The 15,725-nt window shown below is 44.4% G+C and overlaps 1 protein-coding gene and 1 long non-coding RNA gene across 3 annotated transcripts in view; one reads left to right on the plus strand and one right to left on the minus strand.

Annotated features, from left to right (window-relative positions):
• Nucleotides 1-15,725, minus strand: part of TNFSF8 (TNF superfamily member 8) — a 35,301-nt gene that overhangs the window by 13,527 nt on the left and 6,049 nt on the right. For both annotated transcript variants that reach the window (XM_060608882.3, XM_060608881.3), the window contains exon 2: nt 11,217-11,259. In XM_060608882.3, the coding sequence (XP_060464865.1) occupies nt 11,217-11,259 (43 nt within the window). The remainder of the gene's footprint in view (nt 1-11,216; nt 11,260-15,725) is intronic.
• LOC132663027 (uncharacterized) overlaps nt 5,884-15,725 on the plus strand; it is a 46,396-nt gene continuing 36,554 nt past the window's right edge. The window contains exon 1 of the long non-coding RNA XR_013551685.2: nt 5,884-6,209. This is a non-coding gene — a long non-coding RNA (uncharacterized LOC132663027). The remainder of the gene's footprint in view (nt 6,210-15,725) is intronic.

Below are 15,725 nucleotides of genomic sequence, written 5' to 3' on the forward strand. Positions count from 1 at the left end.
TCTGAACAAGCTCACTGCCAACAACAACTCCCCCCTACCCTCACCCCTGCCACATCACCACAACCCCCAGAAAAGCAGGGAACAGTTTTCATCCTTGTCTGCCCTCAACCCATAAAGATGCTCTGGGCCAAAGGTCTCCTTGGTGATGAGGACTGGTAGGCCAGCTGCCATTCTTTTGATCCCATCTCTTACCTGGTGTTCGGTCCTGCCTGTTTCCACCACAGCCCACACTCTTGAAGTGTTAGAATCAAAATTACAATGTGAGGCCTGCTTATTTTCTAATGAATTGTGAGTGGTGTTAAGGGTCCTCCTGGCCAGTTTGTGGAACATCAAGTCAGAAAAAGTTGCAGTGAGGCATACCTGCCTGTGTCTCTTCTCTGCTTGAATCCCTTTCTGACTTTGCTGTGCCTGCAGGATCAGGGCCAAGATCCTCCACAGGAGTTCATGGTTCCTAGCATTCTGTCCCTACTGCATTTTCCAGTCTCACACCTCACCTTCCCTCTTTCCCTCAGACTCTCAATCCCAATAGCAGTAGTAGACAAAATAACAGCTAGTACAAAATGAATGCTGGCTATTTTCCAGGTACTCTGCTAAGTGTGTTACCTTCTGTCTTTCACTTACTTCTCACCACCACCCCATGAGAAAGGTACTACAATGATTTCTGTCCCGTATACAAGGAAGCCAAGGCTTTAAAAGGTTAATGACTTGTTCACATTTGCACAGCTAGTCAGTGGTGGAGTGAGATTCAAACCTAGGCTGTCTGACTCTAACACCCAGGTAGATCGTTGATGACCATACTGGTTAATTTGCCTCATCACCTGGAATCTCCCTTCACTGGAGTTTTACTCCTTATTTAATGCATAGCCTGGAAGTCATCTCTGACCTTCCCTGTTTGCCTATTTGCCTCCTCCATTAGACTGTGAACCCTCAGGGCAGAGACAGCTACTTATATATCCCCACTGCTCACCCCAAAGATGCTCTGTAAATGTTTGTTGAATTGAGTCATCTAGTCTGTCCCTCTTACTTCCCTCCATGGATATCAGGTGACTTCTGGCATGAGTGAGGTGAATGGGGATGCTTGGCTTGCTTTCCCCTTGGGGCTGGAATACCAACCTCATTCTCCCATAGTTCTCCAGGTGAGCTTAGATTAAATGGGAGGATAGAGACTCATTAAAAGACTCATGCCCTGGGCTTGGGCTGAGGCCAACACACATCATGAGAATCAGAATTACAAAAACAGGCTCTGCTCATTGGTCAGAGGCCCCCTCACATCATGTCACTTGCGGTGGCATCTATCAGGGAAACTTCTGTAAACAAGTGGCTGGAGAAGTACAAGTCTGGGCTGGCCTCTCACACATGCACGTTCTGTTTTTCCTTTCCCCTTCAGTCTTTGTGTGTTTGGTTGGTTGACCTCAGCTGTAATTCTGAGAAACCCAAGGATGGAAAAAAAAAACACACACACCTCATTCTGAAGCATTTGCATTTCCTGAAGTCAAAAGGCAAGGTGTATTTTAGTTTTTCTTTACGAATCTTTTACATGGCTTCCAACAAAAGGAAAAACATAGGCAACCCTCTTCAAGATTGGCATTGCTGGAGCCACCTGAATAAGGGGACTGGGAACAGGACACTGGGGAAGCTGTTGGTGGAAGGGGATTTTGAATGTGGAGAGGAGCCCAGAGGAAGGCAGCTGTTGGCCTTTTACATCTGATAGGCTGTCAGCAGGAAGGCAGTGCAGCCTGCTCTGTGGGGGCCCAAACACTAAGCCTCCACGTGGAAGTTTGAAGAGATGATGCACTTGGCTAACAACAAACACTGTCCTTGTCCCTATTTCTCAGATAAGGCTATGGGAAGACCTTCTCTAAAGACACACACATCACATTGTAAATCACAGGGCTGGCAGCTCAAATATGTGACCAGTTAATGCTATTCAAAGACATGTTGGGCTGATTTGAGGGTCATGAGTGTCTTGTCAAGAGCCAGATGGACATTTCATGGGTCACCAGCCATGTGTCACCTTATGAGTCCATGATATGACTTTCTGTTTTGATTATGAAGACAAGAAGGAGTGACTTAAAAACAGGTGGTGTTACCTGTAGTGGGAACCCTGTGATATCCCTGGAATTTTGAATGCTGAGAGAACATACCACTGTTTCATTTATTTCCTAGATGAATGTGATGTCTGGAGGGGTTTCGTGAGAAGAACTGACTACTCGGGTCGGAGAAATGAGAATTGTCTGTAAGTCATGGCTGAGTTGATGACCTGGGAGTTAGAATCTTGGAATTTCCTCTCTTTGGGCTCTACTGTCCTTAGCTAAGTGAAGAGCAGTATGGGTTTGATGATCTAGAAGGGCCCTTCTAGTTTATCCTTGCAAACTGTGTAGACTGCTATGCATGGCCAGGCTTGCTGCAGCAGGGAGAAATTCAGTCCCAGTTTTGGCTGTCTGTCTTTGTGGGCATGTTGCTCTACCCCATATAGGCAGCTATGTTCACACATTTAGATTTCCAAACACCTGCAGTGGTAGAACAGAACATTTCAGGTCTGGGTACAATCTTAAGTTATATACAGCCAGGATCTGTAAGGATTTTCATGGTTTGTAAAAATACAAGTTCCTTGAGAGGTCACTTGGTCCAGGCTTGGTAATCATATAATACATGTGTTCCCCAATGTCACTCCCATGGCACACTTGTCCTAGGTCACTCCATGAGTTAATTACAGAGGCAGAACCAGAGCCTGAGCATCTTACTCTTTCTGTGGAGCATTCCCTCTTTCAAACAACTTAAGCACTCTGTAAATTTTTCTGAAGACCAAGGCCTTTAGATGGGCAAGATTTATAAGCCCAAGCTTGGCCTCCTCCAGGATCATGGAACTTTTCTGGACATTGTTTGGAAGCCTGGAGAGAAGTAAGTGCCAATGAAACCCTCTAGGCTAGTTTCACAGAAGACAGAGCTAGGGAGACAGAGATGTTGCTTAAGGTGGTTGAAAGGATCATGTTCTAGAAATCAGAATAATGGCAGCCTAAAGACTGGCCCACCCACCCCTCCCCTTGAGATCTCAAAATGTCAGACTTGAAAGGGCCATTTGATGCCAACTTGACCAAGACCCTAGTTCTATGACTGGGGTCATTGAACCCAGAGGAACTGAGGGTCTGGCCCAAGATGTCACCATAGATTAGTGGCAGAGCTGAGTCCAGAGCACAAGTCTCCTTACTCCTAGTCTAGGGCTATGTCCTCGTTTATATGTCTTTCCATGGAAGAGTGAGGGTTAAATGTAGGAAGAAGTGGGTTTGCAGCCACCATACACACTGGACTAAAACTGAGGAAAAAGCTGGAGGTACTGGGAAAAGAGGACTGATGAGCTCCCTCTTGCAGAGGAATGCCAACAGGTGCCTTCAGGCCCATGTGCTGAACCCTGCCAAGCCATAAGTCAAAAGTCTTGAGGAGGCTTCCATCAAGATGTAACAAAGCCCAAGGTGGCAAAAGAAACCATGCCAACCATTCCAGCCAGATGGTATGTGGTCAGAGTGCCAGGCACCTTCCAGTTTGATATTAGGATGAGACAAACACAGTGCATCTCAAAAAGAGCATCTGGACTCTGGTCAAGGCTTTTAACTGTCACCTTCCTTACTGACCCTCAGTTACTGCATCTGTAAAATCGGATGATAATAATCAACCCCAATGGCTGTTGCAAAGATGCAATGAGGGTCAAGTGGCCAGTGCAGCATGTGGCTTAGAGGGACATTCAGGAAATGGTAGTCCCTTCCTCCCCTACTCCCCTTTTCCTGGTTGTAGTAGACAGCTTAGCAATGCCACTTAGCAGAGTGAGCTGGCTGATGAAATGCTCATTAAAGCAAAGCTCATGGCATTAGATGGTGGATTGAAGTTTCTCAACTATGTGCATAAATGTTTGAGACCATCTGACACTTCCAGAAAAGCGTGTAGAATGCTCCTTCCATCTGTTGAAAATATTTTAAGTCTTCCAAGAAGGAGAGGCATTATCTTAATGACTGCATCTACCATGTCCTGGTAGTCCCGCCATCTGGCAGAATATCCAGGGGAGTCCCAACAGTGACATCTAGGGGAGTGTCTCTCCATTATCAGTACAATTTGGAATTGAAGTGGATCCTTAACCTATGGGTCATTTCAACTGGCTTTAACTTGACCATTTCCCTAATGCCACAAAGCCAACTAGTAGTGGAAAAGGTCCAAGATGGCTTATTTCTTAAACAGAGGACAACTAGATAACTCTGGATTTACAACATCATTTGGAGAATACTCATCCTGGCATGGCATGCTCTGTGTTAAGCCCATAAAGAGTGACCAGTAGACACAAATTGAGATCATGCTGAAATCCATTTGAATTTCTTGACAGTTTTTTGGAATTTTGGTGTCTTTTTAATCCTGTGGCAGTATTTTTTTTTAATTTTTTTTTAACGTTTATTTATTTTTGAGACAGAGAGAGACAGAGCATGAACGGGGAGGGTCAGAGAGAGGGAGACACAGAATCTGAAACAGGCTCCAGGCTCTGAGCTGTCCGCACAGAGCTGGACACGGGGCTCGAACTCACGGACCGCGAGATCATGACCTGAGCCGAAGTTGGCCACTTAACCGACTGAGCCACCCAGGTGCCCCAATCCTGTGGCAGTATTTAAGCTAAACCTATCTGACTATCTGGGTGGGCTTCTTGGAATTCACTTAATTTAAATGCAGGTGGAATTGATGTTATTGAGGTGTATTTAAGAAGCATCTTTAACGTCTAGATTTTAAAAGGCAAGGTGAGAGGTGCCTGGGTGGCTCAATCAGTTGAGCCTCCGACTTTGGCTCAGGTCATGATCCCGCGGTCCATGGGTTTGAGCCCTGTGTAAAGCTACATGCTGACAGCTCAGAGTGTGGATCCTGCTTCAGATTCTGTAGCTCCTTTGCTCTCTGTCCCTCCTCTGCTCATGCCTGTCTGTCTCTCTTAAAAATAAACATTATAAAAAATATTTTTAAAGGCAAGGTGAATCTGAAGTCACATGGTGAACTCTGCTAACATTTCAAATAACTTTAAAAACACCTGCTAGCTATTCTAGATGCAGAAGTATGACAGCATACTTAGGAAGTTAGGAAGTTAGGAAGTTAGCACACTTAGGAACCCAAACAGGCTTGGGTTCAAATTCTACCTCGACTACTTTACTAAGTTGTGTGGCTTTGCAAAGTCGTTCAGCTTCCTTGAATTCTCCTCAAAGTGAGAATAATTACAATCTCCCTTTAAGAATTGCTGGAAAGTCAGACGAGATAATGCATAGCCATGAGCTTGTCATTCACCGCCCAAGGGATGCTAGGTGATGGTTGGCTCCCGTTCCCTGGTCGAGGGCTTGCGCTGCTGGACTTGTAGAAATTCAAGCCAGCACAGGTGGCATCCAGAGAGCTTGGATGGGCTATATCATCCAAGTCCTGCTTTCCCTCTCTCCTTCCTTACTTCCCTCTATCCCTCTTTCCTTCCTTTACTTCTTTTTCTTTCCTTTTCTCCTTCTCTGAAGTATTGGAAAGATGAGGATTTCCTCTAGATTTAGAGCCTTGTAATTTGTATGCACTAAATTCAAGTATAAATTTTAATATGTTTCTTAGTGATGTGAATATTTTCCCCTCTTCTCTCCTCTTGTATCTACCCCTCTCCTCACCTCCCCTGGATCTCCTCTCTCCCCCCACTCCCTTTTCTTGGTGGGAAGAGGTAGAGATTACATATAAGTTGCTTTAGCACTCTGGATTGCCTCTGCAGGATCCTATTCCACTTTATTCTGAGTGGCCCATTTTCTAGTTTATTTCTTGTAGACAGATTCCCGATCCCTGTTGTCTCTGCCTTGAGAAAAAGACAGTGTAAGAGTGGGTTTTGAGTGTGTTTAAAGTAAATGGAGGAGCAAATAGGATCTTTGAGGACTATGGCTATCTGAAAAGCAATTTGCTCCCTGAGCAGAAGTGCCCCATCTTGCTGTGAAAAGTTAAAACAAAACCAAACAAAAAGGTACACCACAACTGCTGAACTGGGCAATTGAGAACCAGTTCAATCTATCTGATGGAAGTAAGGTCTCTGCTGTTTTCAGTCGTTCTGGGTGATGGGGGACGGTGCTGCTTCTCTACCTGCCTCTTTTGCTGCCAGTGTGGTGTCCTGGTGTGGCTGTGACCACCTGGATCACAGAGAGCCTTATGACATCAGGGACAGCTGGGGATCGGTGAGTAGCCAGCCTCCGTGATTTGGTTTCATTGCCCCCAAATGGGAGGTTTTTATTGTTTCTGTGGATGGGTTCACTAGGTACAATTAAAGAGCCAAACTTCATTTTTTTTTTTAATGCCCACACTTTCTTTTTAGCAGAGGGAATGGGGAGGAGGGTAGTCTGCCAAGCCATGTAAAATTGTAAGTTGTTAGAATGGTAAATAGTCAATTTGTCTAATTCCAGGAATGTCACCCTCAAAGTAAAATCCATGCCAGGGTCAGGTCATCTGGCTCTCTTCCCTCACTCCTGATATCTTTGACAACAGGAAACTCCAGCTCCCAAGAGGGAAAGTGTGTTGCTTCAAGTCCCCGGACTGGAATGTGGGTATTCCAAAGCCCAACCCTGTTCTCTGTCTTTGCCCATCTCCAGCTGGGGACAGGATTAAGGAGAAGGTATTCAGATGAGGGTGGGGAAGGCACTAAAGGGGCTGTCAAGACCCACATGTGGTATATCCACTGTTTCCCCTTCCTCAGGGCCCCTAGGAACCTCTGGATATGAGGGGCCCATGACACTCACAGGAGAGGCCAACTTCTAACTGGAGGGTGTGGGGAGGGAAGGAATCCTCTGGGTCTCACATCATTTCAGCCACAAAGCTAGGGGTTCAATATGGCTTGTAGATTCCCTGTCATGGGCTCTGTATGTCCCCCACCACTCCAGAGCTCCATAACAAGAAAACAAACAGCTGTGGGAACAGGTGCCAAGGAAGCACCTTTTCCTTGTTGGAAGTGTTGGAAGGGAGCCCAACCTTAGAGAACCGGTAGGGGCACCGGAAGGAAGCACAGTGATGTTCTACTAAGCATCTGGCAATGTAATCCTGGGTAAGGAAAGTGCAAGGTGAGGCAGCCTGGAGTTTGAGGTCTTGCCCCACTCCTCACTAGCTGTGCAATCTTAGGCAAGTGAGTAAACCGCTCTGTGCTCCAGATTCCATCCCTATAAAACAGGCATAGTAACATCCTTGGGGCATGTTGTGAGGACCACCTGGTGAGTGGTGAAACACTCAGCCCTGTGCTTGGCACAAGGTGGGTGCCCCATCAGTGTCCACTGTTTTCACTCTGCCAGAGCCTCCTATGTATGTAGTGTGGGAATAAAAGAAAAACTGGTTGAAAAGTTGTCTACAGAATTTCTCTGGTGTGGAAAGAACTGTCACTTATATGTTGGGATATCGGGAAAGCCTGTGGCTGATACCAAGGTATCCAAAAACATTCTATAAAATAAAGGCAGAGTTTGTGAGGAGAAAAGGGGAGGGTGGAAGTGAAAACAGGAGGAAAAAACAGAAGGAAAGAAGGTTAGTACACAGGTGGTGGAGGGCTGAACCCCAGGGTGGGAAGCTGTCCCTTGAGAAATTCCCAGTGGCTGGAGTGGCAGAGGTCTTACAAGAACAGAGGGACCTAGTACTCAATGTGCATCATCTCTGTGATGGAAAACACTGCCCCACCAACTTCTCTCTGTACCCTAAATGGTGTGGCAAACATAGTTATCCACAGAGGTGGGGTGCTGTTGGAACTCACGGCAAAGGTGCCTGTGTTGTGATTTGGGCAAATATGCCACATTACATGAGCATGTGTGAGATTCAAAACGTGGCAGGAGCAGAAAATTGGAACAAGAAATGAGGAGAAAAAGCCCAGAAGCCCAGGGCTCTCCCCAGAGCCCTACCTTGGTTCCTCACCCTAGTGAGATGGGACAGAGTAATTTTATTTGGGGATGAAAGAACAGAGTGGACTCTGTGTCCAAAGGACATAGGCCCAGCCAGGGGACAGACAAGGGTCATGTTTGCTGTCCCATGTCACCCTCTTGGTGGCTCTGTGTGTGGCTTCTTATTAACTATTTTCTAGGTGAGAGGAGAAGGATGTGGGGCAAGGTTCTCCTCCCTGTGCTCTTCCTGGCCCACGGAAGTGGGGCTTCCTGCTGAACCCCCAGAATGGTCCACTGTGTCCTAAGCACAGTGGAATCATTGTGAGCTGGAACTCTGCTAGTGACCAATCTCCTGACTGGAATGGGAAGCTTGTGTTGGGACTCAGAAATCCCTTCATTACAGAGGCTTGATTTCCTGTGGTTAATCTGCAGCTAAGTGTCACTGTGTGTTAAGGTACCTTACCCCTGCTTCCTAGGCTCTGGGCTGCTGCTGGTTTCCTCCTCATGATGTATGATTTGCATTAGCCGGCAGAGGGCATTCTGGAAAGTGTCTAGCTTCTGCCGTTGTCCACCCCAGTGACAAACCACATGCTACCTCTGGAGCTTCCTTCTAGGGGTTTCTGGGAGATGGCTCCCCCCTGCTGGATGTCTTGCAATGGCTTTTCAAAAGGAGAAAAGTGCTGCTTGTATCTGTTTAAGAGGGGCTTATTGGGGAAAGGAGGTTGTGGCTACAGATTTCCTCAAGATTATCGTTAGACTTTTTTTTTCTTCTATATTTATATACTGAATCAAAGCATCATGAAGTGTCAAAGCTGGAACGACCCGTTCATTTCATTTTAGCACATAGATACACAGAGATACACACATTTTAGCACACAGATGCCCAGAGATACACAGACTGCTGGGATGAAAATCAGTTCTGGAGCCCAAGTAATATGCTTTCCACCTCACCCTACTACTGTGTCTACAGTTTGCCAAGTGAAGAGAAATGTAGATGTGCATTATAAATAGGAGACAGCCAGGGACTACACATAGCTGGTCACTAACATTTCATGGCCAAAGCACATCATACAGGGAACACAGAAGAGTCCTGGATTCTGATCCCTGCTCTGCCATCAGCTCCTTGGATGACCTTAAGTGAGTCACCTTGATGGCTTGGACCTCAGATTCTCACCTGCAATATAGAAATACTAACCCCCGTGTGGTTTGCTCACAGGAGTGAAGCTAAATCAATCCAGAAGAGGCATGGGAAGATCTTTAACAAAAGTTTCATAGCCCTGGTGGGGATTATTATTATCATTTCTAAAATCTGGTTGCAGAAATATGGAATTGTCAGCTGAGGGTGGTTTTGGATTAGTGTATATTCTGACACAGTGATGGCCAAGATAAGAAGGGATTTGATAAGTGACCTATTTCATGGCTCCCACAATTTTGTGTTTCATGGACCAAAGAATATTACCCCCAAATGAAAATTCAGTGACCAATGTAGAGTAGACAGTTTTTGATTTTGTCTATTGTGCCCACTAAAACAAAACAAAATAACTCAAATTGCATCCATATCAGCTTCATATTGTATAAGAAAGGACATTTTAATGCTTTGGGGAAGGATGTACTCTTAGAGAAAATAGTGCCCCTTACATTAAAAATAGTTGGCTATGAGAAAAAGGGGCTACCTTGTCCTTCTTCCTATTTCACTCTGGACTGGTGAAAAACATCATAGGGACAAAACCAGCAGTTAGAGCCCCCTGTGCTTGGCAAACCCATGATGGGCAGTGCTCTACAGGTGCAGAAACCAAGATCCAGAATGGTTGAGGTCCCATTGCCTAATCAATACTATCCTCATCATTGAAGTATGTTCCTGTTACAGATGACTTCTCTCTCTCAAGAAATGAGAAGTTCTGGTCTTCCTTAGAGGATCCGGGTAGATGTGGTGGTGGGATGGTGGGAGCAGAGAAGGAAAAATGACACTGAGTCAGTGTGCCTGTTTTTTTTTTTTTTTTTTTTTTTTTTGGCAAGGCTCCATGAGAGCATGCATTACATGTTCTGATGCCAAAGCCTGTGCTGTTTCCGTAACAGGGTCCCAAACTCTGGTCTGTGGGTCAAATCCAGCCTAGCACCTCATTCTGTAAATAAAGTTTTATGGCCCCACAGCTCTCTGCTCATTTGTACAGTCTATGGCTGCTTCTGCACTACAGAGGCAATAGGTGAGTTGTGGTCACTTGCGAAGTAATTCCAGCCAAGGTTAATTTATTGTTGACAAAGCTATAATTATTAGTCTTCCTTGAAAGGTCCAGAATGCTTGTCTGTTTGGGGCACTTGCTTCTATTGTCTAAATTTCTCTGTGACAGATAGAAGGAAGGGCATGACTGAGGCATCCTAAACCAAACTCCTAGTGGGATGGTGTTGGGATTTGGGGCTGTGTTCACACACTTGTGTTCTCTCATCCCACGGATGCTCTGGTGTCTCTAGCTGGCTGCCTATGTTGTCCCACCCTTTCTCTTTTACCTTTTTTTCTGATCTGTCTGGTTATCCAGCTGTAGTTACTATCTAGGCTCTAGAGTTTACAGAACTGAGATGGGTTCATGTTCTGGGGTGGATAAAACATTGGATGAAAGATGAGGACATCGGGGTTCTGGGTTTGGCTCCAAATGACCTTGGATATGACACTTCACTGGGTCTTACTTTTCCTCTTCTGTGCAAGCAAAATGTTTGCCTGATGATCTCAAAGCTTTTCATCCTCAATGTTAAGCTAACTCTGGGACTCATAGAGACAATGCATTGATTAGTGACTTCAATGATAGGAAACATATGGGGTGAGGAGAAAGTCTATTTTTACAATCCTACCTTCATTATGCATTTTGGCTACTACCAGTTATTTAATGATTACTATATGCCAGTAGCCACCACAAGCAATTTATGGATTAGATCTGATTGGCTTCTCTAATACTTTCATGAGGTAGATATTATTATTCCCATTTTATAGATGAAAAGCTAAGGTTCCCAGTGAGATGTAGAGCCAAGATCCATACCCACACTTGTCTGACTCCAGATATCAAGCTCTTAACACAACACTGCTTTGCATTCCTATCCATGTCCACGTGATAGTCTAGGTCACTGGTAGAACTTTCATTAGTGGGAGAGCTGTAGGCACCAGACTGCCAAACAGAGGCTGCTAGGATGAATCCAGATGCACCAGCTCAGATCTGAGCAGCCTCCACCTTTGCCTCCACCCACTTTTCTGTTGGGCAATATTATGATGCTCCTGGTTGTTACTCCACTATGATGTCACATGGATGATTCACTACATATTTACTCCCAATTCCAAGGTCTTACCTCCTTTAAGGGGGAATTTTCCAGGTGGGTTGGGAATGGAATCCTGGAAGAGAAGAAAGAAAAAGAGAGGCAGTGTGAGATTGTCATTCAATGGAAAGAACTTATCTTTTTCTTTTCCGTTCTGGTCCTCAAAGTGCTGTGCAATTTAGAATTTGTGTTCCACTTGACTCTTGAGTTAAAAAAAATTAATTCACAGGCCTAATTTACATTGAAAACTCACCCATTTGCTTGATAGCTTGCCTACTAGAAACGCAAGGTGAGGCCAGGGTTTACTGTCCACATTTCACAGGTGAGCAAGTCGGGGCTGAGCAGGGTAAAATGAAAAGTTTATGGCAGGTCGGGATCTAGAATCTGTAACTCATCACCCTGTCCAGGGCTTTTGTTTTCACCTCTGCATTTGATATTTTCCCCCCTTTGGTCAACAAAAGAACAAGCAAGTCTAATGTATAAATACATGTGGGTTTTTTTCCGTATTTGATTCATCAAATAGTGAAAGTATGCTGTAAACATACCTTGGAAGGTACATCTCTATATTTCCTGTGGTTGGAAATTCTGAATTAATTGAATGTTTATATGCCAAGCATTGTGATGATACCATAAATAATTAAATTGGTTCCCTGCTCTCATGACTTTATTATAAATTTATACATGATTATAATATCCAAATATTTATAATGATAGAACAAAGCAAACACATAGGAATATTATATATTTATAAATTCACATTATATTTTGGATTATTTATTGTATAATAAACATAAATATATACATAAATATTTATACAGGTAAGTAAAAGGTTGATAGAAGCAGGTTGTGTTCTGAAGGAGGGGTCCTCCAACCTGAGGGAATGGAGGGAATGATAGGGAGTTCTTGTTGGGGTGCTCTGAGCAAGCAGAGAACAGAACCAGAGGGGCAAAATTTTTCACCCCTAATAAATTCCTTAGAGACTGACATTCCCACCCTAGGCTCTCTCCCTGCCCCTCTCACCCATGGAGCCACACCTCAGGTGTCTTGCCAAGAAGGTATAAGGTATCTTATTTCTCTTTTGAACTGTCAGGGTGGGGGTCTCCTGTAGTGCACTGGACTGAAATATTAATACAGAAGCGTGACATTGACATGGGTGGAAATAACTCCCCAACCTTGTCCAGAGCAAGAAGTTAGCAGCTGTGCACATCTTACTTCCTTAGTGTTCTATCTGAACAACTAGGACTATCTGGAGTTTCCCTTTTATTCCATCATTTCCCTGGAGGTGCTGTCCTTTGCCTTCCACTGATGGCTCATTTTCTGATAAATGGATCTCTTCTCCATTCCAAGTGGGTTGTAGTGAGTGGAGGAAGACTCCTGAAGGCAAAGCCCTGGCATAGCCCTTATTTGGAGACGGCAGAAGTCAGTGTAAACTTTTGGGCTTCAGCTTTTCAGGGCAAAGGAAGTGAACTTGGCTTGGAATAGCCTTCCTTCTCGGCTCTAATAGTCTATTATTTTAGTGTTTTAGTTGAAAGCTCTTAACCTAAGTAACAATAGTACATTTGTGGTCTCTCATAAATTATGCGTGCAGTTCATAGGAAAACCTGACATCACAAAATTCCCCTCTGTTGCCTCTTCAAGGTTGCAAATAACATTTTGAAATCTAATGAACAGCCAATTTACTACCAAGCATGTTCATCAATTAGTGTGATGTGCAAATGCACAAAGAAGAACATCTACATTGAAATGCAATGCTAAGATAGTTGAATTTCTTGGCCATCCAGGAAAGTATCCAGGGACAGTGAGAGAAGGCTGGCATAGTAGAACCATTGGGGCCATTTCCAGACTCTACGAGTAGTCCGGGAAATACCAGAGAGTCATACATTCAGCACATGTTGAATGAACACCTGATCTGGTGTGTGCCAGGAACTACGTTAGTCACTTGAAGACATCCTGTGGATTTTATGGCTTAGTCATTAAAGCAGTCACTTAAAATATCCAAATAAATATATAATTGAACTGCAAGTTGAGGCAAGGGCTGTGAAGGAAGAGTGTTTCAAGATAACCCTTCTCAAACTGTAATGAGTATGTGAATCACCTGGAGAGCTGGTTAAAATGCAGATTCTGATACAGTGGGTTTGGCTGTAGTCTGTAGTTCTGACAAACTCCCAGGTGATGCTGAGGCTCCTGATCCACAGAACACACTTCACATACATAACAAGGTTGTAAGAGATAATATCTGGGGGGAGGACCTCATTCATATGAGGGTCAGAGGAGGCCTCTGTCTGTCATTTGAAGGCTTTCTGGTTTCCTAACTTTATGCAGGAGAATGTCAAAAATAGCACATCTTTGTATAAGAAAGAATCTTGTTGCTTAAACCTTCACCCGGGGCCGAGGGCATCCAAGACAGAAGTATGATTATTCCTATTTTGGAGAGCTCCTGGGATGAGGTCTCTATAGCTCTCCTGGCTGCCCATGGTAGAAAATATCAGAGAAGCAGAGCCAGAAGCGAACCCAGACATCTTTCAGTCCATCAAGTTAATTTAATAGAACAAGAAATTGAAATACTCATGAATCAGAGGCAGATCTTGGGTTGAAATTTTCTGGTGTTCTTTCCACTGCCCCGAGAGAGATGCTAGCTTCAGAAGCTAAGGATGGAGATGCTCATTCTCCCCTACACTCCCCTCCCTTTAGCAATCCTTGCCGTAGAACGGCAAGGTGTAAAGAGATGGTGACTTTTATAATTTGCTGAGAGTTGTTTATGCCCTTGGCATGATCTAGTGCTGTCCATCAACTCCTCTTTGGCAAAGATGACTCTCAGTCCTAGAATTCTCTCCCAAATCTTGTCTGGTGTTCTGGGTCCTGGCTGGAGAAATGTGGCCCATCTTGCCCAGCGACTTGCCTTTCAGGTCAATAGCACATAGGCTGGACATAGACATAAGCTAATGGACCCTCCCAGGCTGTCATTCTCAGCTCCATTGAGTAGCTCAGGAAACTTTATTTCCATGGTTACCAACCAGTTACACTTCTTTCACTGTACTTCTTTCTTTGTTTCTTTTAATGTTTATTTATTTTTGAAGGAGAGAGAGACAGAGAGTGAGCAGGGGGGGTGGGGAGCAGAGAGAGAGGGAGACACAGAATCCGAAGCAGGCTCCAGGCTCTGAGCTGTCATCACAGAGCCCAATGCAGGGCTCAAACCCACAGGCTGTGAGATCATGAGCTGAGCCAAAATCGGACGCTCAACTGACTGAGCCACCCAGGCACCCCTCTTTCATTGTACTTCTTTAGTTTCAGACTCTAGGTATCTGATTAGTATTTCCAACAATGTTTCTGTGGATGGAGGGAAGAACGGTCATGTTTAATCTGCTTGTCCCCAGGTGAAATGACCCAATCTCAATCATGTTCCTTGCCTATGACTCTTTTTCCTTGTTTCCTTTTATTATTGTGATTAGAGGGCTAATCACCCTTTCCTTTACTGGGTTGTTGCAGACACAATAAGACACTGTATAAAAAAAATGTTGGCAAGTACTCGAAAATGATAGCTATTTTGGATCTTTTGATCCTGATGATGTGCTTAATTTGCCCCAATACCTTGAAAGGCTCATTTCTTTCATGAATAATGCTGCACAGAGGTAGGCAGATACCAAATGTGCTTTTGATTAAAGATGTCCTCTCTGATTAAAAATGGCCCAAGGAACTAATGTTTGGAATATGCTGGGGAGATTCCATATCCCCTTCTTTACTGGCCTCACATTGTCTTGTAAGATGGGCCCTGGAGATTTTTTTTCAGGAATGTCTCCTTTACTTTCAAGCTAGCATGAGTAAGCACTTCATGAAGGTGTTTGGTCCTCCAGGGCTAATGCTTTCCATGTGTTTTTTCATTTGGTCTTTACCCAAGAGTTAGTGATTGATGAAGTCTTAGAGAAGTGACTTAATGATTTCGGAAGGTTCTACAAATGGTGAATAGCAAGGAAAAGAGTCAAATCAAGTGTGTTGACTCGGAAGGCAATGCTCTTTAATACCATACTATGCTGCCTTTCTAGAATAGGACAGGATGAAGCCAGGGCAGAAAATTCTCCTGAGAGTCAATGAGAAAGTAGATGGAGGTCACGGAAAGTCCTCAGGAGAAAGACAATTTTGGGAGGCAGTGTTTGTTTTGGTATGGGTAGTATAAGTGGGAACTGGACCAGAGTGGCTTAAAGCAGTGTTTTTTGCCTGAGGGATCTTGTTAAAATGCTGACTCTGGTTCTGGGATGGACCCTTAGGTTTTTCATTTTTAATAAGCTTTTAGATGATGCCAGTGCTCCTGGGCTGTGGACCACACTTTGAGTAGCAAGGGCTTAAAGACATTACTCAACAGGCAATCAGAACACCTGAGGTCTTCCTTCCCCAAGGAATGGAGAATGGCCATGGGAAGCTGGGCTCATACATGGGTTTAGGAAATCTTCCTTGTCTGCTGATGGACGTAGCATTCTACTCTCTTATCTACTTCTATCCATGCTTCTTGCCAGCTACCTCTTTTTCCTGCTGTTCTCCTGTGCAGTG

This window comes from Panthera onca, chromosome D4, assembly GCF_046562875.1.
Source record: "Panthera onca isolate mPanOnc1 chromosome D4, mPanOnc1 haplotype 2, whole genome shotgun sequence".
Lineage (NCBI taxonomy): Eukaryota > Metazoa > Chordata > Mammalia > Carnivora > Felidae > Panthera > Panthera onca.